Below are 25,496 nucleotides of genomic sequence, written 5' to 3'. Positions count from 1 at the left end.
TATATGTGTGATTGCGTTATACTTCCTCCATTTCTAAATATTACAACACAGATTTTAAGAATAGGAAGAGAAAGAGAAAAATAAAGATAGAGACCCATGTGATGAAGAGAGGGAATGAGTGAAAACATGTGTAAATAGAGAAATGTCACAATATTTGTAAAACTTCGTAAAATGGTAATTATTGCAACATCTGTAAAACAAAGGAAGGATATGTCATGTGTTTGGGTATTATGCATTCATGAAACTAATAACAATATCATTTTTAACATGTACTCCTTCTATCCCCTTATTTTTGCACCATAGGCCCATTTTATAGAAATTTACGAGTCAAAAAAGGGACAAGGGAGTAAGAAGTAAGCATATTACAATTTCTTTCTCCGTTTTCTCTCTCTTATAAAGAAGAAAATTAGGCTAATCCTTCTTATAAGACCAAGCTAAGGCATCCTTGCAGATGTTAGATGATACATAATTATTATATAATGAAAAAAGGAAAATTGAGACACAGAATGGGACTGCGACATTTTCAAATCTATACAAGCTGTACAACGGCAGAAACCCTGAAGCACCCATTTTGAAGAAGATCAAGAAGCTCATCAAATAGTATAGCACTGCGCCAGCCCCAGCCTTTTGGAGCTTTTGGTAAAAGAGTACCTGCTTGCTTGAAGCTTCCAAACACCATAACTTCTCGCTTAGATGGACAGATCAACTAAAATCAAAACAAGGAACGAGTCATAAAAATACATATGAAATAAGAGCAACATGATGATTGTCATTGTGGTCTGATATCCAATCTACCTGATAGCGAGCTGTAACTTTTTCACGAGAGTCCACATACATATGCACCTGAATTAACATAAAAGGAAAGTGTAATCACATAATATAAAGCTTTGTTCTTAACTACCTTGCACAAATAAGTTTCAGACAAATAAGTTCAGATTAGTTGCGTAATAAATATAAACATGGGCAACCAGGTTCAAACAAACCATGATAAATTCAGTTAAGAAAAATTAAAAAGAGGGAAGAACGCCTACGTACTACACATTCAATACAATGGCTGTAAACAGAGATAGAAAACACATAATCAATGCTCTATCTTGCATTTTATGAACTACTGATATACACCTAATAACAACTTCACAGTTCACAGTCATACAGAAAATCCCAAGTGATAAACAAGGGAAAAAACAAGGCTACTTTTTCTAAGTAAAAAACCAGCAATTCACAAAATCTGATCCACATGGATAGATTCATTGATATATACTGCTCTCAAAACCAAATTCCCACAGCCTCATTCCTAGGAAGCCCCATCCTAGCTGTCTTCCCCCGCCCCTTTTCCGGGACAATTTAAACCAATTTTGTTGTGCAATATTATCAAATTGAGAAAGAACACAAATGACCATTCAAGAAAACTGAGTTTTCAAAAATTTAGATATTAAGAATTAGCAGCTATAATTTAACATTTTGCTCACAGAATTTAACCCTCGAAATATAGACCACATCTTTGAAGGAAACCAAAAGCAAGATCCAAGAATTCTGTTGCATGTAGGGTGGATATAGCATTCACAGAGGCTTAATCCACAAAGACGAAAATTTGAAAGCACAACAAAAATGCAGAACTTTTTAAAGAACATAAACACAAATGCAAATTTATATAAACAATAAATGGTAAAGTCATTAAGCTGACCTTCCTTTGAGGATCCATTATTTCAGCCTTCCGGCGATGAATAAATAAGCCTGACAATATAAACCATAAATGAAGAGCGAATGAAATAAGAGTAGCTATTATTGTGTAATTTAAACTTACAATGTACTCACTACTAAATCCAAATAAACAGAGCATATATTTCAAAAGGAATATTTTATTCAAAATAATTTCCCTTTGTTTTTTTCAGTCATTCATGATTTAATAACCAATTATTTGCATAAAATAGTAAATGCTCTATGAAGAATTACCAAGTGTCCTACGCCCTTGAGGGTCTTCATCATTAAAAGCTTGAACACTTATCTGTTAGATGCAACAGACTGAATGAGTTTAAAAATATCAATTCTGGAAAATGAGTAGGCTTTTTCTTCGGTATATGCTCTAATAATACACATTCAAGAACATAAAGGAAAAGAAAATTGAAATCGTACTTTCCAAAATGAACCAGCATAAAATGCTTCTGGTGAGTGTTTAACCTGACCATCATTAAGTCGATGCACATCAGCAAATTCTACCCTGTTGAAATTAACAATCCAATTAACAAGAGAATAAAGAAGTATGAACAGTTGATTGAATAAAAGTTCAAAAAATAACAAGTCGGTAATGTATACTCTTCATATGAAGTCATTGGACATGCCATACTAATATATGACCATGACTTGATACATCCCAAAAGATGAACCATGTATTGTTACATGATTTAACAATGACACGAGGGTAATAGTTTATTAAGTGACCTCAAAACCTTAGTTGTTTCTAAAAAGCAGTGAGACATCCATGACAGGTAGCTTTCAAAGTATAGGAAGCTCTATACATAATAAATAAAGGTATCAAAGCAGCAGCTCAGCAGTCAAGAGAACAACAAAGAACATGGTTTGAGTGCAATTTCTCATTCCGTTAAGCAAAGACCATGAGGGGCAAATAGCTTAGGGTACAGCAGCACTTTTTCCGTGTCCGAGTAACACAGCCTATGCTACTACAATATAAGACACGATATAATAGGATACAGAGAAAAGGGGGGGGGGGGGAGAAGAAAACCAACCCAAATCGAAATGGAGGGAAGTGACTTAGAGGTGTCTTCATATCTAAGGATATAGATGCATTGCTTGTGTTCTCACACTGGCCGTCAATATTTTGGTCTGAAGACTCTCCCATCTGAGTACCACTACCACTTGGCCCAGCAGCAGAGGTTTCAATGAAACTATTTCTTAGAGCTATATCAAAAGCACTCTCTGTCTGCCACCCTTGAACATTAATATTTCTTCCTCCGTCACTCAGTCCAACCAAGGCAGTTAGTCCATCTCCAGACATGTCACCATGTTGGTCAGGTCTCAATTCCAGATCATCATTAGCAAGAGATTGCTGACCATTCCTGTTGCCCACACCAAACGGAACACGGGAAAATACAAATCGAGTTGGACACCAAGTGGAAGCAGGAACCAGTGTAGCTCCACGCCCGATACCGGCAAGTCCATCATTTGAACCCCTAACATTTACTCTCACTGGTCTAAATATACCATTTCCTTCAACATTAGCAGGACCCGCAACGTACAAATCACCAATATTGCCAGGTGAATTATTCTGATCAGAAGCTTGGACGTAGTAGCCTGTGGTTCCAGCACCATGGGAAAAGGTAAATGGCTGTTTGCATGCACATGCCATGCCTAAAAGGCAGCAATTTTTGCATGTTTCAGCAGCAATTTCTTGAACCCTCTGACTGAGAAGCATCTAGAAAAGAAACAGAGAAGCACACTAATGTAATAAAATCACACGAAAACAACCTTCCCCCCATCCCCTTACCTCAAGAATTAGAAAAGAGAGAAGTATTAAACAATAGAACAGAGTTAGAAATCAATAAATTACAGAAAATGTTGTCCAAGGAAAATAAAAGTTCAGGAAAATGCTTAAAATAAAATAGACTCTTAGCTATTTATCTTTGCAGTCTTATTTCCTCTCCTAGTCTCTCTTTGGCTCTTTATCTAGGCTAATGTCTATAAATTTTTTTTTCTATAATAGGGACAAAATGAGACTTACAGGGCTTAGAGGCAAGATAAAAATACAAATTAAAAAGGGATTGGACTGGACCAGGTTTGAACTTATGTCTAATTATTCAAACAGCATTGGACTGGATGAGTTAAAAGAATTTGTATGGGATTTGAACAATAACTACGAGTCCAAAATACAAATAATTAAGAAGGATTAATAAAGTCCATCTCCTAAACATTCGGCCTCCAACGAAACACAAAGTAATTGGATGAACAATTATGATGTTCCCCAACAGTTAAAGTTGCATTCTAAGGAATAATAAGAATTTGGAATTACTCTAGTGGTTGTAGATCCTTAAACAATCTTAAAGGTTCACTACGACACCGTAGCAGTTTAGAACTTTAGATCTAGTCCATTTCCATGTCCCCACTCCCCTTACATTCAGAATCTGTGCTCGCATTACATTCAGTGACATAGCTTGCATAAGAATCTATAAAACTCTAGTGCACAGTACTCCCATTCAATATTTGAAGTTGAGGGTTCTATACCTAGCCTAATAGTTGGAATTGGCTTAAGCTTTGGCCCATTGTCCCAATCTCAACTCTCCTTACACACTATCCCAATCGAAGTTGAAAAATAAGCATTCAATTAGGGTCCCATATCTTATCTAGATAGAAGAAAAGCATACAAACACAAGTACTATTTGAAAATAAATCTGCATGAATTATCTCACAACTTCAGGGAAGTGAGAATAAGATACAAGCTTCAAACCTGCAGCCAAAGACCGTCATTCACTGCCTTGCAAGGGAAACCTAATTCTTCAAGCTGTTTTCTCACATCTAAAAGAGCCTCAAAAGACATATTGCAGTACAAAACTGAACCTTCTTCAAAAATGTTAATGAATGTATCATATTCTTCTCCTCTCAACCCACTGTTCCCTTTACCGTAACTCTTCACCTGCCTCCTTCCAACAGTCCTTCCACCCCATGGATAAGCCAAATCATTTCTGCTCCATTCATCAGGCACGATATCGTTGCAGGAAGAGTTTATTGATGATGAAGAGCAATCCCTTGAATCATTTCCTGACAACCAATTAGAACTACTAAAATGGCAGCATATGCTTTCTTCGGATGGTCCTTCTACTAGTGCAGCTTCACTTCCCTGTCCACTGGCAGCAAAATTAACTGGCATTCTGACGTAAGAAGAAGAGGGCCTATAATCAGAGTAGTAGGTAACAAGGGAAGGTTGTTCGAAGTTGTTAGGATATTCAGCTCCTGAATTTGGCTCACTGCAAGCAACTTGAAGTACCTGTTGTTTGTCATCAACATTATTATTGTGGAGGTCAATAACAAAATCTGCAAGCTCAATCAGATAATACAAGCAGAATTTAGCTGTAAGGAGCAAGTAAGAATTTACACATACCGAATCAGCTTCCAAGTTTCTATTACAGCAGGCATCAATAATGTTCTTTCCTTTTGATTGAGACAAGTCATGTTGATTTGAGATCCCTGTTTCCAGGCTTGTACTCTGCTTTTCTTGGGATTCACCCTTGTTGAGAGCACTTTTTTTTACCAATGTATATAATGCAAGTTCAAACCTTCAAAAAGGAAATTAAACAATGTCATCCTGCATGAAAAAGATTCAAATTCTCATAGAGGCCAAAGATATGAGAACAGTACTTTACCGTTTCTCTTCACTAGGTACCCAAAGTTCATTTGAGGTCAGTAGCGTGTGCAATGTTTGGGATGAAAGATTTGGTAGAACCTAAAGACAGTTACAAGAATTAATATTCCAGGTAGCTGGCATGTACAATTCAGTTTCTACCTACTAGTCTATAGGGGATAACAAATTAACAACCAAAGCATTGTATATGGCATGCGATGCAATGAAGCCAAAAAAATGCATATAGCCTTACAGGAGAAACATATAGTTTACAAAAATGAAAAAATGAGTAATATTCTTAGGAAGAACATACTTGAAAACAGTGTTTTAACATAAGGTTGCGATCAAAATCAAGATGAAGATTTTAAACCTGATAGGAATATGAGGTCTGGTAGGGTGTACCTTAGTATAGTGTAGAAGTCGTGCAAAAGATATGAACCCATGAACAGCATGCTAGATGCCTTAGGTTTTTGTTTGGAGTCCTTGGACTCTCCTGGCATGTCTATGTTTGTCAATTGCATCACTTGGATTGAAGATTCCTTGTTAGGCTTGTCACTTATGGAGTATAAATTTATTTTTGTAGTAGCTACCAATTTGGTTTCACCAACACTATTAGTGATGCAGGCTATGTTACATGGACTCGGGAACGGGTGTCGGACATGGACACATGTCCAAGTGTCCGATGTGGCAAGTTCCAAAATTTTAGGACACAGGGACTCTGGCCGATATTTGGACGCGCGTACGGGGACACGTCAATACGTCACTTAAATTTATATAACTCACTTATATATTACAAAAGCTTTAAATTTTTCATTACTACCACCCCTATTTTTTTTTTATTATAATTCTTTCCTTGGTAAATTCTCCTAATAAATGGCAATCTTCTTCTCTCCATCTTCTCTATATCAATTGTGGTCTTCGAACAAGATGTGTTTTTCTTTCATGTTTCTCCTCTTTTTTCCTCTCCACTCTTAACGGAAGTGTCCAAGTGAACAGTGAAGGGTCGAACACATGTCCCGTGTCCGTGTCGTGTCGTATCGACACGGACACTTCATGATTTTAGGTGTGTCCGATTAACATAGGATGTAGGAGCATCCTTGAAGCCTACATATTGTATTGCTATATGATCCGTTTAGTGGCATTTAAAGCTCTTATCTACTTTTTGGATGAATATGCTATCTTATGACGTGGCTTAGGTAAATAGGAGCAATCCTTGTGTCTTGATGCTACAATTGATGGTTGGAGATGTAAGCATGGAAACAAGGTGAAAGAAAGGCTTGCACTTGATAAAAAATGCAATACGTAAATTAAATCAGCCATATCTTCTTCAATACAAGGAATTTTTAGGCGATTGAAATTGGAGATGAAAGTAGAGTCCGAGAGCTTTCGAACGACAGTCATATGCCAAATTTGAGAAAGAATCAAAGAAGTTATGAATGTTTGAATTTGAGCTGTCCACCCAGTCGCATGGAGCACCCGCTCCTTTCGCCGTCAATACAAATTTTTGGAGAAGCGAGGAGCGCCTGCTCCAACCCTGTAGAGCGGCCGCTCCTGACCCAGTTTCGGGCGGACGTTATTGATTCCTTTCTTCTTATTTTACTAGCATTAATCTTGGCTATTCATTTTATAATCCAAGGGATGTAATTTAATATCTGTAGGGATATTTTGTAAAGCCTGCAAATAGGGTAAACTTTGCTTTTTGTTTTTTTTTTTTAAAACAACTTTTGCTTAATTTTGAAATCAATGAGATTATCTCTCCTTAGTCTTGGTGATTATTTACTATCTTTGTGATGGCTTCTTTGTAACTTACACCTTAATCCTAGCTTTAATTGCTATTGGCTTTGATCAAGAACCCCTGTTTCATACATCTCGGTGATTTTTGAGATTGGTTTATCTTGTGCTGTTGTATTGGAATTGTTGTTAGTTGATATTTTCCTCTTTTCTTTAATTATTTCATATCAATTATGGTGGGTTTATACATGAGCTAAATAACTTTTAATTTCAGTAGATTATTACGTTGCTTAATGGGTCATGCAAGGTTCCAGATTGTGTTAGCATAATGGGCTGTTTGGTTCTTAATTAATCTAGGTTTAGAGCCCTAATAAGTAGTGCAAAAGATATGAACCCATGAACATCATTTCAGATGCCTTGGATTTTTGTTTGGAGTCCATGGGCTCGCTAGGCATGTCTGTGTTTGTATATTGCATCACTTGGATTGAAGATTCTTTGTTGGGCTTATTACTACATATGGAGTACAATTTATTTTTGTAGTAGCTACCAATTTGTTTTCACCAACACTATCAGGGTGAATTTATACAAGGGCTTCATAACTTGTTTAGTTTCAGTAGTTGATTATTACTTTGCTTAATGGTTCATGCAAGGTTCCAGATTGTGTTAGCATAGTGGGCTGTTTGGTTCTTAATTAATCTAGGTTTAGAGCCCTAATCAGTAGTGCAAAAGATATGAACCCATGAACATAATTTCAGATGCCTTGGATTTTTGTTTGGAGTCCTTGGGCTCGCTAGGCATGTCTGTGTTTGTATATTGTATCACTTGGATTGAAGATTCTTTGTTGGGCTTATTACTACATATGGAGTACAATTTATTTTTGTAGTAGCTACCAATTTGTTTTCACCAACACTATCGGGATGAATTTATACATGGGCTTCATAACTTGTTTAGTTTTGGTAGTTGATTACTACTTTGCTTAATGGGTCATGAGAGGTTCCAGATTGTGTTAGCATAATGGACTGTTTGGTTCTAAATTAATCTAGGTTTAGAGCCCTAATCAGTAGTGCAAAAGATATGAACCCATGAACATCATTTCAGATGCCTTGGATTTTTGTTTGGAGTCCTTGGGTTCGCTAGGCATGTCTGTGTTTGTATATTGCATCACTTGGATTGAAGATTCTTTGTTGGACTTATTACTACATATGGAGTACAATTTATTTTTGTAGTATCTACCAATTTGTTTTCACCAACACTATCAGGGTGGATTTATACATGGGCTTCATAACTTGTTTAGTTTCAGTAGTTGATTATTACGTTGCTTAATGTGTCATGGAACAGATTGTGTTAGCATAATGGGCTGTTTGGTTCTTAATTAATCTAGGTTTAGAGCCCTAATCAGTAGTGCAAAAGATATGAACCCATGAACATCATTCAGATGCCTTGGATTTTTGTTTGGAGTCCTTGGGCTCACTAGGCATGTCTATGTTTGTATATTGCATCACTTGGATTGAAGATTTTTTGTTGGGCTTATTACTACATATGGAGTACAATTTATTTTTGTAGTAGCTACCAATTTGTTTTCACCAACACTATCAGGGTGGATTTATACATGGGCTTCATAACTTGTTTAGTTTCAGTAGTTGATTATTACTTTGCTTAATTGGTCATGAGAGGTTTTAGGATGTGTTAGCATAATGGGTGTTTGGTTCTTAATTGATCTAGCCGATCTGTTTAGAGCCCTAATCAGTTATTGACAGAAAAGGTGTGTAATACCCTCTGTGGGTAGTGTTTTTTTTCATTTTCATTGGTTTAGGGAAATACACTGATTCAGTCAATAAATAAAGCTACATGTCCCAACAAGCAGATTGGATATTATTGAAATAATTTGTGTGTTTTTCTTCAAGCTTAATCATTGAGATACCAGATTCAGGAGTGAATTCAGAGTTAGAGTTTGTTACAGATTGCTGTCCCTATTCAATCTTATAATCAACTGATGTTAATCAGATTCTAAGTTCCTACATGCAAACTTCAAAACTAAAGAAAGCTTTGAAGATTCAATCATTATATAAAGATAGTTGTTTCTCTGCAAAACTATTCTAAAGGATCACCGTGGCATTCACAAGAAGTCATGGAAAGATCAAATAAAAAGGGACGGGGGAGTATTACACCCACCCACCTTTTAACACCCTCTCTTTCTTAATCTACCTTACACCTACCACCCTTTTTACATTCTCTCTTAATTATATTAACATACACTCATCTTTTCCAAAGCCTTCTTAAACTACGTATCAACAATAAGTGAATTGAACAACATTACAAAATTTTAAAAAGAAAAAAAAGAGCGAGTTAGATTTAGATAGAAAAAAGGGCAACTATATAGATAGCGTAAATGGTCAAGACAAGTATAGTATTAGGAGATGGAGGAAGCATACTTTTATAATCATTAAAAAATATAGATAATATAGTTTGTCATCCTCAAACAAATTTTATACTCAAAATTTAAGGTAAGTAGTGTTGTAGCTAACTCCTAAAATCTTTGTCTTAAAGAATCATTAAATTTGTTTGAATATTTGTTAATGCATACTTCATGAACTTTTCTACTTAAAACTCCAGTGCTAAATAAATAGCTAGTGTCATGCTTAAGGTATAAAATCAAAACTAATTGCACTCCATGCTAATAATTTAAAACAGAACATTTCACATACTATGATGCTGTGTGTTCCACTACCTCTTGTACTTACACTTGTATTTTAAATAATTATCATGCCTTTTCATTCTTATTTTACAAGTTACACATTCCTAATTAAACAAACACGAACTCGTTATCTTCCATTGTTTCATGGAATTTTGTCAACTAATGGAGCAATACTTTTAGCCTAGAGAATCATATTAACTCTATTATAAAAGTATACTCACTTTATTTGATCTATCTGAAATTTTAAACCTTTCAAAAATAATATTATGTATAAAAATTTAATAGCTCTTACATATCCAGATATGAGACTGATATACTCTGGAAAGCATTATCACGGGTGGCCTTTTTATAGTTTATGAGGGGAACATAAAAGAACAGAGTATACTAAGCATTTATTAATCAGGAAAGTTCAGCATGGGAAACATCCCCAAAATCTAAATACCCATTTAAAATATTACTCTCTCCATGCCACATTAAAACAGTTATCACTACATAGAGTTTTAGGAGATAAGCTGTGAGTAGATTTGATGGGAATTTATGTGCCATTTGTATCGAAATTCTAACGGAAAAGTTGGTGTGAAAAGCAAATAGTGGGTCCAAAAGTAAGGTAAGAAATATTTACTTTGTTCTTTTTTAGTTGACGTTTTGACTTTTGACACTCTTCACAAACTCTACTTTGCCTTTTAATTTATAGTTAAAAGAAAATAAATAAATAAAAAATTAAAATTAAAATATAAAATTAAAAAAAAAAAAAAAAAAAGAGTTATATGGGGTCTTATTAGAATTGTCACAATGTATATTTTCATCAAATTAACTTCTTATTATTTTAACTTATTGTCTTACTAATAACTATTGATAACTGAAAAAGAATGTCTTATTAATATCTATTGATAACTGAAAAAGAACGGAAGAAATATTATATAAATGGTAGGACCAGTTCAAGAAAGGAAGTGTCCAAACTATTTTTGGGGCCAATTGTCACAAGAGTATTCATACTATTCTAGGATGGAGTATAAAAAGTACTATAAGCCAAAAATGAGCTACACACCTCTTTCAATTCCATGAAACCACTCTGGCAAAGGTAGCCCCAGCAAGCATTCCTAACTCTTTCCCCATGTATGCCATAGTCTTGATGTTCTGCAAACACCTGTCATGATAGTATAATTAAGAATAGAGAAGCACAACAGATATTGAAAAAATAACCCAAAAAGTATCTCAAACCTGATAGGCTAAGAAATTTGAAGTCCACAGCTCAGCGATGATAAAGTCAGTACAAATAGCACACAATTCCTGCAAATTCAAGCTTTAAGAGACAGGTACTGATAAATTTATTTAAATAGGATATATGTTCAGATAGAATTGCATAAAAAGTGTGCAACACAAAGATTATCACAATGTCATTAAAAATGGAAAAAGTAGATTGAAGAACTTAAGAAGGTTTAAGTTATTAGCTACCATGAAAAGTAAGATACCTGGAGATCAAGAAAGGATGCCGCAGCAAGAACACGGAATGCATTATTGTCATTAAGCTTAGGGTGATGCCCATAAAGGTATGCCAATGAGATAGCAATGGCCTCCGCATTAACATTTGTATCATCTATCTGCAAACTTAAGACGGGGGCAGATGCTTCTTTCCAAGGACCATGAAGCATATTCCTAACAAGCAGTTGTGCAATAAGATAGAAGTTTTCATTAACTATCCAACAATAAATTGTAAGCATAGAAAACCCATAAACAGTTCAAGAACAATGAAAACAACTTCAGGCAACAATCAATTCTTCCTTTGTTCTGTTTCTCTTATTCTCATTATGTGATTTTTAGCATATCTTTAGCACCAAAAACAGGTCAAACTTACGACATCAGAAAATTTTATCAACAACCTAAGATAAGCAGCAGTATAATCTCTATTTCTGTAAATGTAAAAGAGAAGTTGAAATCTCAACTATAGCAACCGCTTCTTTTAATCAATTCCTTACATTTCTACCCATGGTCACTTGCTGACGTGCATGAATCATTCCACACAAAAGTAACTGACAGGCTCTATGTTGATCAGATTCTTCATCATACCTCAAGTATCTGTGTAAACATGGATCGGATTCTTTGATACTTCACTTTGGGCCAAAAATCATGGATATTTTTCACAAATAAATAGAGTACTTGAGTCTGACCAACATAGAAGAAAACTGGCGCTATTCTATACCAGATTTGAACACTTGGGGACAGGATCATTTCCCTCTCACAAACGGAAACTTATAGCACAGTATTAGCGCCATAGCAAGGGTTTGAAAATCACTTTTCTAAAACAACTACTACCTCCGTTTATTATTATTTGCAACATTTACTAAAATTAGGCGCTTCCTATCATTTGCAACAAACTTTTTTATTTCCTTTTTTAGTAACTTTTTGCCAACAAAATGCCCATATTACCCTTACTTAAACAACTTCGACATCTAATTAGATCGCTAACCTAATTTAACTTTTTACGTAATAAATCTGATTATTGTAATCATTTTCACCAAAAATCATTCATCTTCCCACTTTCTCTCTCTGGTTTTCCCCAATTTTCTTCCTCCTTCAATTTTCTCTCTCCTCTACATTTTCTTCTTCTTCTTCACCACATCTTTCAATGGCAATGGAAAATGATTGAACATGTCCCTCGACGATCTCATAAGATCAACAAATCTTCTGGTTCGTGGGGGTGTTAGGGGCTTCAGTTCTGGTTTTAGGGGTGGCGTGAGTTTCGTGGGGGTGGCGTGGCTGGGTTCGTCTGGTTCGTGGGTCTAGTTTCGTGGGGGTGGCGTGGGTCTGGTTGATGGTTGATGGTGATGGCTGGGTGGGTCTGGTTTGGGTTTGTCTTGGGTTTGTCTTGTTCGTGAGTTTGGGTTTGTATGTTTGTCTAGTTCGTGGGGTGGTTGTAGGGGTTCAGATTTGATTCGTGGTGGTTTACGGTGGTTTCGGTGGTGGTGGTTTACGGTGGGCTCGGTGGTGGTGGTGGTGGTGGTTTGCGGTGGGTTTGGTGGTGGTTGTGATTCTGGGTTTTAGTGGTTCTGACAAATTTTTGTTTTTTTTTTTTAATTGGATTAGTGTTTAAGTACATGCCCTTATATTTTAATAATCATGCTTAAAAACTTTTGTCTTGGCCTCCGTGAAAGGTACAATTGTTGCAAATAATAACGAACGGAGGTAGTATATATGAAGAACTCTCATGTCATGGCAAAGCAAAACAAATAAAGTACAGTTTGTCTAACTCAAGCCCAGAGCTCACATAGAACATAGGACAGTCAGATATGGATACACTATGTCAGGCAATAACTTTGACAATTAAACTATATATTGCAACATTAGCCATAACGGGGCTTTAATTGGCATATAAGCTAGTTGATTGCTCAGTATTAAAAAACCGTCAACATCACCATCATTGAGTTATAGCTAAAATCTCCAAATCACTTGAAATAATGGTATGATTTCTCAAGGTAAAAAAAATACCATGAAAAATTAAATCAAACTTACATCCAAATTCATGTAAGTCAACATCTATATGATTGTGTGTTTCCAATTTTACAACATAGCACATCAATCACCTACTTCTTGTCGTCTCGTTGTATGTCATAGTTTATTTGTCTTTTCTAGTTTGCTTAAATAATTCAAATTTATACCCCTCATCTGTTAATATTAAGTTACAATGATTGTAAATTTAGCTTATTTTCACTTTTCATTTTATTCAAAATCACAAAATACCCGTATGATGTTGGGAATATTTCAATTTCAAAACACAATTTTTTCACCAATTTTCTTCGAACGTTTTTCCAATTTGAGCTCTAAACGTAAACTATTGACAAAAATGGTTGCGTGGCAAAACTATTTACCAAACTAAGCTTCCAGGGTAAATCGCTGTCTCCTGGTTTTTTTTTTTAAAAAAAATTCAACTGGTAAACGCTGTCCCAGACAGCGTTTTACCTTCTGTATTTTTTTAAATTCAGTAGGGCATAAAACGCTGTCTCGGACAGCGTTTTATCCTTGGGTTTTTTTTAAAAAAAATTCAATGGGTAAAACGCTGTCCGAGACAGCGTTTTATGCCCTGTTTTTTTTTTTAAATGAAACGCTGTCCGGGACAGCGTTTCATGGCCATATATCAGCATGTTCACTTCAGCAGAATGCGCAAGAACTCAACCTCAACGCTTTCCCTCCTCCCTCTCACACTAAACCACGACCGTACTCAAACACCCGCATTGCCGCCGCCGCCCACCCTTGCGCCACCGCTGCTGCCGCCACCTTGCTGCTGCCCTCCTCCCTCTCACACTCACTCACTCAATTTCGTGGTTAGCCCTAAACTGAATTTAGTGTAATTGCATAGTTATTGTGGTTAATTATTGTGAATTGTATGTAATTGCTCTTACTTGTTGTTAATTCATGTCAATTGCATGTAATTGTTGCTAATTATTAATGAAAATGTGGTACATTGTTGATAATTATTGATGGTGATGTGGTACATTGTTATTGAAATTGTTCATGACATTGGTGAAGTTGATGATGGTGAAAATGTTGAAGTTGTTAATGGTTGAAATTGGTGAGAAGAGATGAAATTGTTGAAATTATTGAAATAGTTTAGGTTGAAATTGTTGAAATAATTCAAATTGTTCATGAAATTGTTGAAATTGGTGAAGTTGTTGAAAGTGAAGTTGTTATAGGTGAGAAGAGTCTTATTTCAGTGTTGATAATTTACCTCGCTCTAGATTTCGATAATCCTAAAATGTGTTTTGGTTATGTAGAATATGGCGTCACAAAATGTAGTTTTGTTATGCCGGTGGGGAGGAGAAATTCTGTTTGATGGACCCCGGGTCGAGTATAGTGGGGGAGTGGCGTCACAAAATGTTTGATGCCATGCCTCCACATCTGCTAGACCATCAGGCGGAGTGGCGTGCTAGGGTCCCCCTGATCTGTTTCGAGGTTGTGGAGAGTCACCTGCCCGACCGAGTCATGAGGCAGTTTGGACTACGCCAGACTATCCCACAGGGGTGTGACACTAGTGTACAGCTTCACGGCATTGATCGTCGGGGAAAGGGGGAGACCAGCTGGGCGCTGGAGCATTGGCGTTTCCTTCAGCTATGGGAGCAACGGTTGGAGTTCATCGTTGGAGGTGATCTAATGCAGGGGGCTATGGATCCCGACGATCCGTACATGGTGTGGTACAGGCGTATCACACGACGCTTCATCAACCCCAGCTACGCACCACCATCCACACATTACCATCCAGCATATGACATCATTAGCGGATATGTGAGTTATTATTTTTCTACTCCTTTTCAACAATTTCCATATTTGTATGCCATAGATCTGACTGATCGATGATTACTGCAGGCGGCGGATATGGTGGCGATGGTTGATGCGCTATCAGTCTCCCTTGAGTGCGGACCCACTAGAGCCCAGGTCGAGCAGGTGCGAGATATGGGCGTCGCTACCTTACGGAGATATGGTCACGCTCATCTCGCCCACCGGCGGGACGGTCATGATGGCAACTCACAGTTCGATCTCGGCCAGAGCAGCGGTGGATGTGATCCTACGTCACCCAGACACGCAGAGGATTACAACATCCACAGTACTGCGCCCTCTGGTACCCAGGAGGACCCCTCGTCCAGTCAGCTGACTCCCCCACCGCCCCGAGACCCATTCACCACCGTCACTCATTACAGGCGGCGACGTGTCAGACGGAGGGCCGACACTCAGGAGGCAGGACCTTTACCCCGAATAAATGAGTCGGGCTAGTATTATCTGTTGTATTCCCTGTTATTTTGTGTAATGATGTACATAACACTTATGAAATTAATATAATAAATCTTTTTTGAATGACTCCGTGTGTGCTTTGAAGTTAATTTGGTGGTTGGACTGTTGTTGGGCTGTTTCGAGTTTTCTGCAGTGCTTAAAGTTGACGGAACTCCCAGAATATGGTGGTGGTACGTGGTGGGGAGTGGCGGAGTTGGTGGTCGACGGTGGTGGGGTAGGGCTGTGGAGCTGGCTGTTGTGGTGGCTGTTGGAGGACTGCAGCATGCAAGCTGTTTGCTGAAGCTTGTTTTCTGCCTGGATGCTGGTTGCTGTTTCCAGCAGAAAAGCGCTGTCTGAGACAGCGCTTTATGTTCAAGCATAAAGCGCTGTCTGAGACAGCGCTTTATGTTCAAGAGCGCTGTCTGAGACAGCGCTTTATGTTGAACATATAAAATAGTTGTAGTTGAATTTTTTTTTAAAAAAAAAGCAGGGACAGCGATTTACCCTGGAAGCTTAGTTTGGTAAATAGTTTTGCCACGCAACCATTTTTGTCATTAGTTTACGTTTAGAGCTCAAATTGGAAAAACGTTCATTTTCTTCACCAAATCACAAAGTATTATAGACCTTCCACTGTACATCAATGTACCCTACAAGGGCTACAACCAAGAGTATTTATTATTGATCAATTGAGGCTGATGTAACCTCGAACGATACACCCGAATGTATAATTGAAATTTTTATCAAGCGCCCCTGAACACCTCAAAATACAAAATACGAAAAGAAAGACATTCGACAATCCCCATTCAAAAAATTCTCCGAAATTTAAATGCAAAAGTACGAAAATTGCAAAAGTATGCATAAAAAGGGAAATATGAAACCTGAAATAAGAACTGCGAGAAAGAATCAAGCGATGAAGATGATAAGTAGAGCCCATAGCATTGACAACAATATCGGAGAAAACGCCATTGTTAAAACCCTCCAATTGAATGTGATCACACAAAGAGGCGAGATTACAATCGACAGCCCGCAATTCGACGCTGCTCCGATCACTATCTGATTGCTGCTGCTGCTGAGGTTGCGATAACGGAAGCGACATAGAATGATGATGATGGTGCTGCTGCTGCTGGTGTTGGTGTTGGGTGAACGAATAACAACGATTTCTTGTTGATGAGTGGGATTGCAGCTGGTGGTGTTGGTGATGCTGGTCCGCCATTGGTTATGGTGAGAGCGTGAAAATCAGCGCCATTGTTGTCTCTTTAAGAATTTCTGAAAGGGAGAGAGAAAGGGATTCGGGGTTATTTTCGGTGGAACTGGGATGATTACATTAATGAGAGTAGTGTAGTAAAATGAGGCCACCTCAATCAGGTTGATTGACACAAAATATTGTAAATCAGCCCTTTTTGCGGGCCAGCTTTTCAATATAATACACTTTTTTAATATTTTAAAAGAAAAAAATAAGCTTAGATCTAGCATCACCATTCACGAAGGACGAAGCACCACCATCTCCGACTACTCCCTGTCATCTCGCCGGTGATCGGTCATCACGAAGCCACCGCACTACCATCATTATCCCCCTGTCATCTCGCTGGTCAACCACGAACCACCAAAATCATCTCCGTCTTCTCGTGTTCGTCTTAGCCGCCATCACCATCACAACCCCTTATTCCTCTCCGAAAGATCTTCTTCGCGTCCCTTTTCTTCTTCCCTTCTTCCTTCTTCCTCGACAACCACTCCTACGCCGCGAGCAAAAAGACCATGTACCCCTTAGGATAGCATTTTCTTCGCGGAAGCAATTTTAACCACCTTAGGGTAGCATTTTCTTCGCGGAAGCAATTTTAACCACATAAGGTGGTGGTGGCGGTGGTCTGCAATAGGGATTTCATGGAGGAAAAAGGTGGGTTGTTGTAATGGAAGAATGGAGAAGGGAGGAAGAAAGGGATGAAACTTACAAATTATCCCTTATTAAATAAATAAAATAACCCATGTATCATTGATTTACATTGCTTGTCAATCAGAATGATCAATAAGTATTTTCTGTAAATTCTTGGGTGGAATTTCATTTGGAACAATTACTGGAATTTCATTTGGAAAAATTACCAAAAATAATGTTTAGTTAAGGCGAATTTACAGTAAACTTGTTGAATGGCAAAAAAAAGATGAAAAAAAGTTTCTTACTACACGTGGGATATTACCCACCCAAATTTATTTCAATAACTTTTCTCTCTCCTCATTCAATTCTTTCTTTCTTTTAGAAAACTTTCTCCCTCTTCCTCATTTTTTTCCCTCTCTCTATTGACAATGCTTCTCTCTCTCTCTTTCTCTTTTTTTTTTTCATTTGTTTCTTTAGTGATGATTTACTGCTTTTCACGAAGAAGAAGACTACTACGTTATCTCAATTTTTTTGTTTTTGGAATTTCGTTGCTAGAGATTGTCGATCTTCTTAATTTTGTAACTTTTTGGTGTTATGATTTTGATATCGTGATATTTTAATTTTTGATTTATGGATAACTTTTGTATGTTTAAGGGTAACTTTTTGTGAGATCAAGGATAATATTTTGAGTTTATGGGTAAATTTTATGGATAAAAGGGTGACTTTTCTAGAGTTTATGTGAATTTCAATTAGAAGATTGATTCTAACCTCTAATTTTTATTCTGAATTTTCAATTTCTACATGAATCTAATTTAAACAAACAAATATCCAAAAAAAATTGATTAACAGTGATAAATTACCTAGATTGAGAGTTTGGAATGTTATTTTCATAATCAATTGGATTGATTTCATCTCCAAAATACACTATTCCGTCTTCTATAATAATCGCACAATTAAGGTCAATTTCAATGGAAATCTTCGAACTCCAGATTTTTTTTTTTTACCAATGGAGTCTGAATATGCCTTCACCATTGTACTATTGTAGTAAAGCATGAGGTTTTTGCAATATGAGAAATTTAATTAATTTGACGAATCGAAGAAATGGATGTAAGAGTTTCCTTTTCTCTAATGGTGGTTTTTTGTGTGTGTGTGTGTGTGTTGTTGCATGGTTTCACTTTCTCTTTCTTCTAGCAGCATAGATCACTTTAGAGGAAATAACTTGGCACGTGCGAGCTACCCGATTTACATTAATATATTGTACATCGGGGGTATGCAAAAGATTTACTACTGATTATCCGAGAATAATTTTTTTAAAAAATAACATCTCATTACCACCAACACCACCCCGCCGCCCGCTCATGCCGTCACCAAACACCACCTTCGCAGCCTTAGAAAATTCATCACCTCCCTGCTTGTGTTTCGGTTTTTTGGAAGTCTCTCGAGAGAGCTACAACACTGAGACTAAACACCCTCGACTAGTCAGTGATTGGGAGAGTGAGAAGGGAGAGCAATACTTTGGCTATATTGTATTAATTATTGTTGTCTCATCATCAATGATTGGGAGTATTTATAGATTCCTAGGAAGGTGTACTCCCTGATTTTGTACCCTAAAAAGGGGGTGATGTAATTGGCTAGTCTAGGAGAATTTGCCGCATGTTAGTGTATATGTCGTTTTGCGGCTTTCTCGAGAATTAGGCCTTGTATCCCTATTTCTCTCATCATCATCTTTATTTATTCTTTAGATGAATCACGTGACATATGTCGCCCTCTGATTGGTCCACGTATCTTGATAAATTTTACCCCGAGGTGTTCCAAATGGTTAACGATGAGCTGCTTAGAAAGTTCCTCACAGGGGCATGTTGGTCTTTTCACACAGATTTTGAATTTTTCCACGCAATACTCCCGTATCGAGGCAATAGTAGTTCGTTCCTTCTGAAAAAGCTTTGTTTATTTGGCTTTTACACTCCCCTTCCTTATTCCAAAAGTTTCGGTTTCTTTTTCCTCTCATTTTTCTGTGTCCTTTACTTCTCTCATCCTCCATTTCATTTAAGGAAGTTTACTTCTCTCTTTTAAAGAAGTTTTGCTATCTCGTTTTCTCTCGACGTATGAGTTATTTTCGTACTTAAACTTGATAATGCGATTAAATTAAAAAGAAATCCTTATTTTTATGATACCCTTATTATTTTTCTATGGTACACCCTTTTAAATATAATTTTAGAGGTACTCTTTTAAATTTTATAGGGATTTGGAGACGTTTATATGTAGAGGTACCTTCTACATTTTTGTCGTAGCCCTAAAAAACTTAAACATATCATTTAAATGATCAGTATGTGGTACAGTTATACCTTGCAGTTGTACGTAATGATGTACTAGTGGTACCTTTCTAACCTAATGATTTGATGATGGTCGGTACCCTTTTAAACTGAAGTGGTACACTTCTATATATAATTGGTACCCTTATGCTATGTGGGGGTATAGCGTATTTGTATCGAAACCTATCAAAATTATAAACATCCTAAGGCCCTGTTGTTTCGGGTTTTTGGAGTCCCTCGGGAGAGTTACAATTCCAAGAATACGCGTCGACCGTCTGTACCTGCAAAACCACAGAAACTCCGATTGGGTGGAGTTCCGCCTCCGACGATCAAGTTAGAAGGTGTCGAATGTATAAAAATGCGGAATTTAAAGGTTTTTCTCTCGGATTCCGAGAGAATTCTGCAATTAATATTACTCGGGTTTTGTGTGTATATTTATGAATATGTAATAAATGAGGATTTTCCTTTATTTATAGTGAGAGGAGATCAGTTCTCCTTTCATAAGTTAGAGTGCCACGTGTCACCAGAGGATTGCTCTCTGATGCTGACACGTGTCAGCACGCGATTGGTCCACGTGGACAGGGTATTTTTACCCTAAACATTTGCCCCTCATAGGTGTGACGTGGCTTGCCACGTGGCACCTGTGACAGGTGTCATGCTCTGAGAAGGTGACGTTTCGTCTCATCTCTCTCTCTTTTTTTTTAATTTGAATTTGGAAGGTGACGGTTCGTCTCCTTCTGGGGTTCTCTATAAGTAGAGATGCCCCCCCTCATTTTCAACACTTTGCCATTTTTTGAGAAATTTTCCTGAGAAAGAGAGAAAGCTCTGATACCGGCTACTATTTCTTGCACAACCGTCTTTCTTTTCTTCACTCAACCAGCTTCTGTCTGAGTGCTCATCACCTAAAACACATTAAAACTGCTTGAGGGTCCTTTGATTAATTCCAATTGCTTTCAATACGCCCACAGCCGGTCGACCATCTGGGGTATCTTCAAACAAAGCTTCTGAGGAATGGCTGGGTTGTTAAACAATCTTCAATTGCTCTTCAAGAGGGTACATCCGGACAACCGTCTGGGTATCTAGCAAGCAACAAAAAGATTTTTGGTTGCTAATCCGGATAGCCTACTTTCTCCATACTCAAAGCATCTTCAAGGTACCGTCTCTACCCTTTGCAACTTTTTTGAGTTCATGTGCAAGACAGAATGGCTCGAACGAGACGGACGGTTGTAGACCCGAATACCAGTCAGACGGCTCAGCCGAAGCTCTGGCTGACATTGTACATTATGACCATCCGGGTGTACCTAGCATGCCCAGTGATGATATATTGGAAGAGCCCGAGGATATAGGCGGTGAATAGACCGTCCAACAATCAGACTCTTCAGAGTCTACCATGGAACCGGATGCCCCCGTAGAGGATGAGGAGGTGTATAAATGGCCCTCCATCAATAATCCAATAGAGGCGCATATGACCGCTAGGAATGTGTTCACTCTAAACGCCACCTTACCCGAATTTTTACAGAAGCGCCCGGTTGGGCAAGGATGGGAAATTGTGGTGCTGCCTGTAGAGGCAACCGTCGTCTGGGATGACGACCTTGATCATGGCGACGACTATTTCGGCTGTTATGAGGCGGCATTCAAAGCCGGCCTCCGGTTCCCCCCCCCATAATACAATAAAAGCCATTATAAGAGGCTACGAACTTGGCGTTTGGCAGTTAACACCCAATTCTTGGGTGAATATATTAGGATACATTGCCTCCTGTGAGATGTAGGACATAACGCGCTAGCTGGGAGGCGTTTGCACAAATGCATTATCTCAGCCGTGCCCCAGGCGGCTGGAATGCGTGGTACACATTGACCACGCATCCGGAATACATGATGACGCTTGACAAGCCGTCAAAATGGAGCAGCTGAAAGTGCAAGTTTTACTTGGTTTCTTCCCCATCGTTACGCCTAAACCACCGGCTGTGTTACTACTATAAGCACCCGGCTCTCTTTGGAAAGAAATGTGCCCTTCCTAGAGTACCGGAGGAGGCTTGGGCACAAATAATGGAGACGGGGCTCTTCAAGAAGACCTCCTTGCCTTTGGATGATGGGACTGAAGTCATTGTCCCCAAGAACTAGGTCCCTCATTCGGACTGGCTAAAGGACGAGGCTTTCCTTTTCTGCCTGTGGCCTTAGCACAATGTTTAGCAGACGTATGTTGACTGATAACCGACACTTTTTGCCGTCTGTATCATACTTGAATGGATTTTGACTTTTTGATTTTTTCTTAGCAGAGAAAGGATTAGAGATGGTGCCTCCAGAGAAGACGTATGCTGCTCAGATCCGGAAGGATCAGTTAGAGAAGAAAAGGGCTCAACTGGCGGGCAAGGATGATGGGGTAAGCTTCGGCTGATATTAACGTCTGTACAGTTTGATGTTAATTCTGATATTAACCGGTTGCTTTGTTGCTTTTTCAGATAGGGAGCAAGAATGTTCCTCGCTCCCTAACCAAGATGTTGAAAAGACCGGGCGAGGAGCCCTCCCAGCCTCCTTCCAAGTCTAGGAGGACTCAGGCTGCCCCTACCTCTTCCGGTAGGCTGCTTGTGCCTGAGAGGCCCACCTCAGCAGGCAAAAGCCTGAAAGACCTTGGCCTATGCACAGGGCGGGCTGAGGTTGAGACGAGGGAGCCTGAAACTCCCTCAAGCCAGCTGCTTGCTGTAGCATCCGGTTCCAATGCGGCTGGGGGTGGGATGACCCCTCAGCCTGAAAATGAAGGTATGGATCTCACCTTTGATCCCCCCTGGCCGCTTCGGCCTATGCGAGTCAAGTCCCAAGCTACCCAATCAGAGGATTCTTCAGGCAACCGGCAGAATGTAGGTGCCGCCTATGCTCAATACTTACAAATAAATCTGTTGATGCTGATGCCTCTTCTTGTTGGCCTGACCTCCAACAATATGCTAAGAGGATGCTGAGGACCCTCACCCAGTCCGAAAAGGAGGCGGTGTCGGGTGTGCACCAGATCAACATTGACCGTATCAACTCACTGCTCGCTGAGGTAATTGGCCGGTTAGGGTGTTTTTGTACAATTTTACTCTTTTGCCGGTTGTAGCATAATTGAGAGACTAACCCTTTTCCAGCTAGTCTTGCAGGTGATGTTAAGAGTAGACGGACTCAAGGTTCCCTTGAGGAAGAAGCAAGAGGAGGTAAGAGACGCCAATAGGCGGGCGACTGACCTTATTGATGTTACTCAATACAACACCCTAATGTATGAAATTCAAACTAAAAGCCGGGAGATGAAACAGGAGGAGAAAATCAAGGAGCTCACGACTGTTGCTGAGACGACCAATAAGAAGGCAACTGATTTTGAGCTGCAGGTTAAAAACCTCCAAGCGGACGTCAAAGCGCTGGGGGATGCCGAAAAGGAGAACACCCAACTGAGGGCAGACGTCTCCCGGCTGAAGAATGAGCTGGCCTAGACGCAGGCTGATCACAAAGCTAAGCTTGAAGCCGAGCAGGACTGGCTGGTTGCTGATGAGAACGAGTAGGACTGCGAGGCCCACATGAAAATGGCCTGGACCCTCATCCATCCGGACACCGAATGGGAGTTTTTCGACCTGAGGTACAAGTACGCCACCGAGGTGTATAACGCTCAAACCCTTAGGCTTGAGAAGCCGGCTCCCTTCGAGGAATGGGCTGGGATTGTCGAGGAAGAAAAGGAGGAGCAGGCGGAAGAACGAGCGTCGGGTGAGGCTAATGAAGCTCAACCCCAGCAAACTCAAGACGCTCCTCCATCCGGCCAGGGCCAGACGTCTCAGCCTCGCCAGCTGCAGTGACTTGATTGTTTTTCTTTCTATCTCCGGCCATAATTCCGGCTGAACATGATTTGATTAATATAATTTGCCGACTAAGTCGGTTTTTCCTTTGATATAATTTGCTTCAACCTTTGCAATTTTTCTAGTATGCTAGTACAAATCTTTTTCTTTTTGCAATTTGACTTAGCACATGTGGTATGCCGGATGCATTGGCTCTACCTGCCCCTGGACGGTTGTTTGTTTAATATTGCCTAGCCCTAAACAGGCAGCCGTCCAAACAAGCATTTGGACGAATAGACAGGCGGTCATTGACCGTACTTAAAGAAGAATTATTCCAAGTTGGATCAGCAGACGGTGCCGGCTAGGGCCAACCTAGATTATTCGTTTAATTGACTGCGAGTTACCCCTTGGGTATCTGCCATCGCCGTTTGTTAGGATGCCGACGGCCATTGGCCGGGCGTAGGCATCATAACCTGGTTATGAATTAATTGCTAAGGTTTTGACCTTGCTTAATTTGGGTTTGTAACCGGCTGTAGTGCCTTTGGGTAAGGACCGGTTATATTTGACCGAGATATCATCAGTTACCATTTGTGTTGTTTTGAAGTAACGACCGGTTGTATCTAGGTTTCAATTGACTATTCAAACGACCGTGAGTTATATTTAACCTAGACAGTTGGTTAAAGCGGCTTGAGTTATGATTTATAGAACAATGTACCACCCAAATAGGAGATGCTCTCTTCGACGAATTCACCCAAACGGGCGTCGCCGGTTACTTGTTCATGTTGGAGCAGGCGGTTTGAAAACTATCCGGCCATTGGCCTTATAAATAGCTGCTAAGTTTGATACTTAGCTTATATCTACTCAGTTTAGAGCAAACGTTTTCCCGTTTGTGCAAATGCACAAACGGGACTTTGTATAAGAAACAATGAAAATAAAGCATTCTTTCATTAATATACTCTATTTACAAAGATTTACAAGTCTTTAGAAGTAGTACTTTTTCAAGTTATCTACATTCCAAGTTTTGGCTAGCTGCCTGCCGTCTAGAGTTTCTTGGCGATAGGTGCCGCCTCTAACTTCTTCAAAAATCCAGTAGGGGCTTCCCAATTAGGGGTTAACTTTCCTTGTTCATTGGCCCTACCGGTTGCCTCCATTTTTCGTAACACAAAGTCCCCCACCTTTAAGGGTCGTTTGTGCACTCTTCTGTTGTAGGCTCTCGTCATTCTCAGACGGTATATCTCATGACGTAAGGCGGCATTGCCCCTGCGCTCCGGGAGTGAATCCAATGCTAGATGCATGGCCTCCCAATTAGCCCCTTCATCATAGAGCATGATACGAGTGTTGGCTCATAATGTTCAATAGGCAGGATGGCTTCAGTACCGTATGTCATGAGAAATGGGGTTTTACCGGTTGCCCCTTTTTTAGTTGTTCTGATGGCCCATAGGACATGAGGTAACTCATCTGCCCATAGACCGCCAACCCTTTCAATTTTCTTTTTAATATCGCCTGAGATGAGCTTGTTGAAAGCTTTAACTTGGCCGTTTGCCTAGGGACGGTCGACTGATGCAAAGCAATGTGAGATCCCTTGATCTTCCAACCAACTCTTAAGGGTTGGCGTCTCAAACTGAGGGCCGTTTTCAAATACCATAGACATAGGTACCCCAAACCGAGTGATGATGTTTCTCCAGATGAAGGAGATGACATTCTTTGTCTTAATGCCCTTAACCACCTCTACCTCAACCTATTTGGTGAAGTAATCTACAGCAACCAGGATGTACCTCCGTCCGCCCGTGGCAGGCGTATATGGACCCAGGATGTCCATGCCCTATTTTGCAAATGGAACCGGGCTGTAGATAGCCGTCAAATCAGTGGCTGGACGGTGTATGAGTTTGCCAAATCTTTGACACTTATCACACTTCTTCACCATTTCCACGGCGTCTGCCTCAAGAGTGGGCCAGAAGTAGCCCTACCGCCTATATGTGATGCA

At 39.3% G+C, this 25,496-nt stretch overlaps 2 protein-coding genes across 4 annotated transcripts; one reads left to right on the top strand and one right to left on the bottom strand.

Annotated features, from left to right (window-relative positions):
* Positions 1-209: 209 nt before the first annotated feature.
* Positions 210-18,007, bottom strand: LOC110697514. Of its 3 annotated transcripts, XM_021874881.1 has the most exons (14): positions 17,013-17,845; positions 16,415-16,802; positions 11,249-11,432; positions 10,998-11,066; positions 10,825-10,923; positions 5,373-5,452; positions 5,111-5,285; positions 4,460-4,996; positions 2,745-3,430; positions 2,134-2,218; positions 1,954-2,005; positions 1,685-1,734; positions 796-843; positions 210-706 (listed from the first exon to the last, which is right to left on the bottom strand). In XM_021874881.1, exons 2-14 carry the CDS (start codon positions 16,747-16,749, stop codon positions 530-532), a joined length of 2,577 nt encoding a protein of 858 aa, XP_021730573.1. In that variant the 5' UTR covers positions 16,750-16,802; positions 17,013-17,845; the 3' UTR covers positions 210-529. The 3 variants fall into 3 exon arrangements, with proteins under 3 accessions (XP_021730573.1, XP_021730571.1, XP_021730572.1); XM_021874879.1 differs by having other exon boundaries at positions 4,460-5,285; positions 17,013-18,007; XM_021874880.1 differs by lacking the exon at positions 17,013-17,845 and having other exon boundaries at positions 4,460-5,285; positions 16,415-16,999.
* Positions 14,239-15,926, top strand: LOC110697515 (serine/threonine-protein phosphatase 7 long form homolog). Its single transcript, XM_021874882.1, has 2 exons — positions 14,239-15,053; positions 15,135-15,926. Exons 1-2 carry the CDS (start codon positions 14,604-14,606, stop codon positions 15,537-15,539), a joined length of 855 nt encoding a protein of 284 aa, XP_021730574.1. The 5' UTR covers positions 14,239-14,603; the 3' UTR covers positions 15,540-15,926.
* Positions 18,008-25,496: the final 7,489 nt, after the last annotated feature.

This window comes from Chenopodium quinoa, unplaced genomic scaffold, assembly GCF_001683475.1.
Source record: "Chenopodium quinoa cultivar QQ74 unplaced genomic scaffold, ASM168347v1, whole genome shotgun sequence".
In the NCBI taxonomy this organism is placed as follows: Eukaryota; Viridiplantae; Streptophyta; class Magnoliopsida; order Caryophyllales; family Amaranthaceae; genus Chenopodium; species Chenopodium quinoa.
The sequence above is the reverse complement of the archived record's forward strand: the minus strand, read 5'-3'. Positions and strand labels throughout refer to the sequence as shown.

Coding starts and splice junctions, on each gene's coding strand:
- LOC110697515 (XM_021874882.1), top strand. CDS start 14,604: ATGGACCCCGGGTCGAGTATAGTGGGGGAGTGGCGTCACAAAATGTTT. Junction 15,054..15,134: donor ATGACATCATTAGCGGATAT/GTGAGTTATTAT, acceptor TGATTACTGCAG/GCGGCGGATATGGTGGCGAT.
- LOC110697514 (XM_021874879.1), bottom strand. CDS start 16,749: ATGGCGGACCAGCATCACCAACACCACCAGCTGCAATCCCACTCATCA. Junction 2,006..2,133: donor ATGCTGGTTCATTTTGGAAA/GTACGATTTCAA, acceptor TGCATCTAACAG/ATAAGTGTTCAAGCTTTTAA. Junction 1,735..1,953: donor TCAAGGGCGTAGGACACTTG/GTAATTCTTCAT, acceptor TTATATTGTCAG/GCTTATTTATTCATCGCCGG.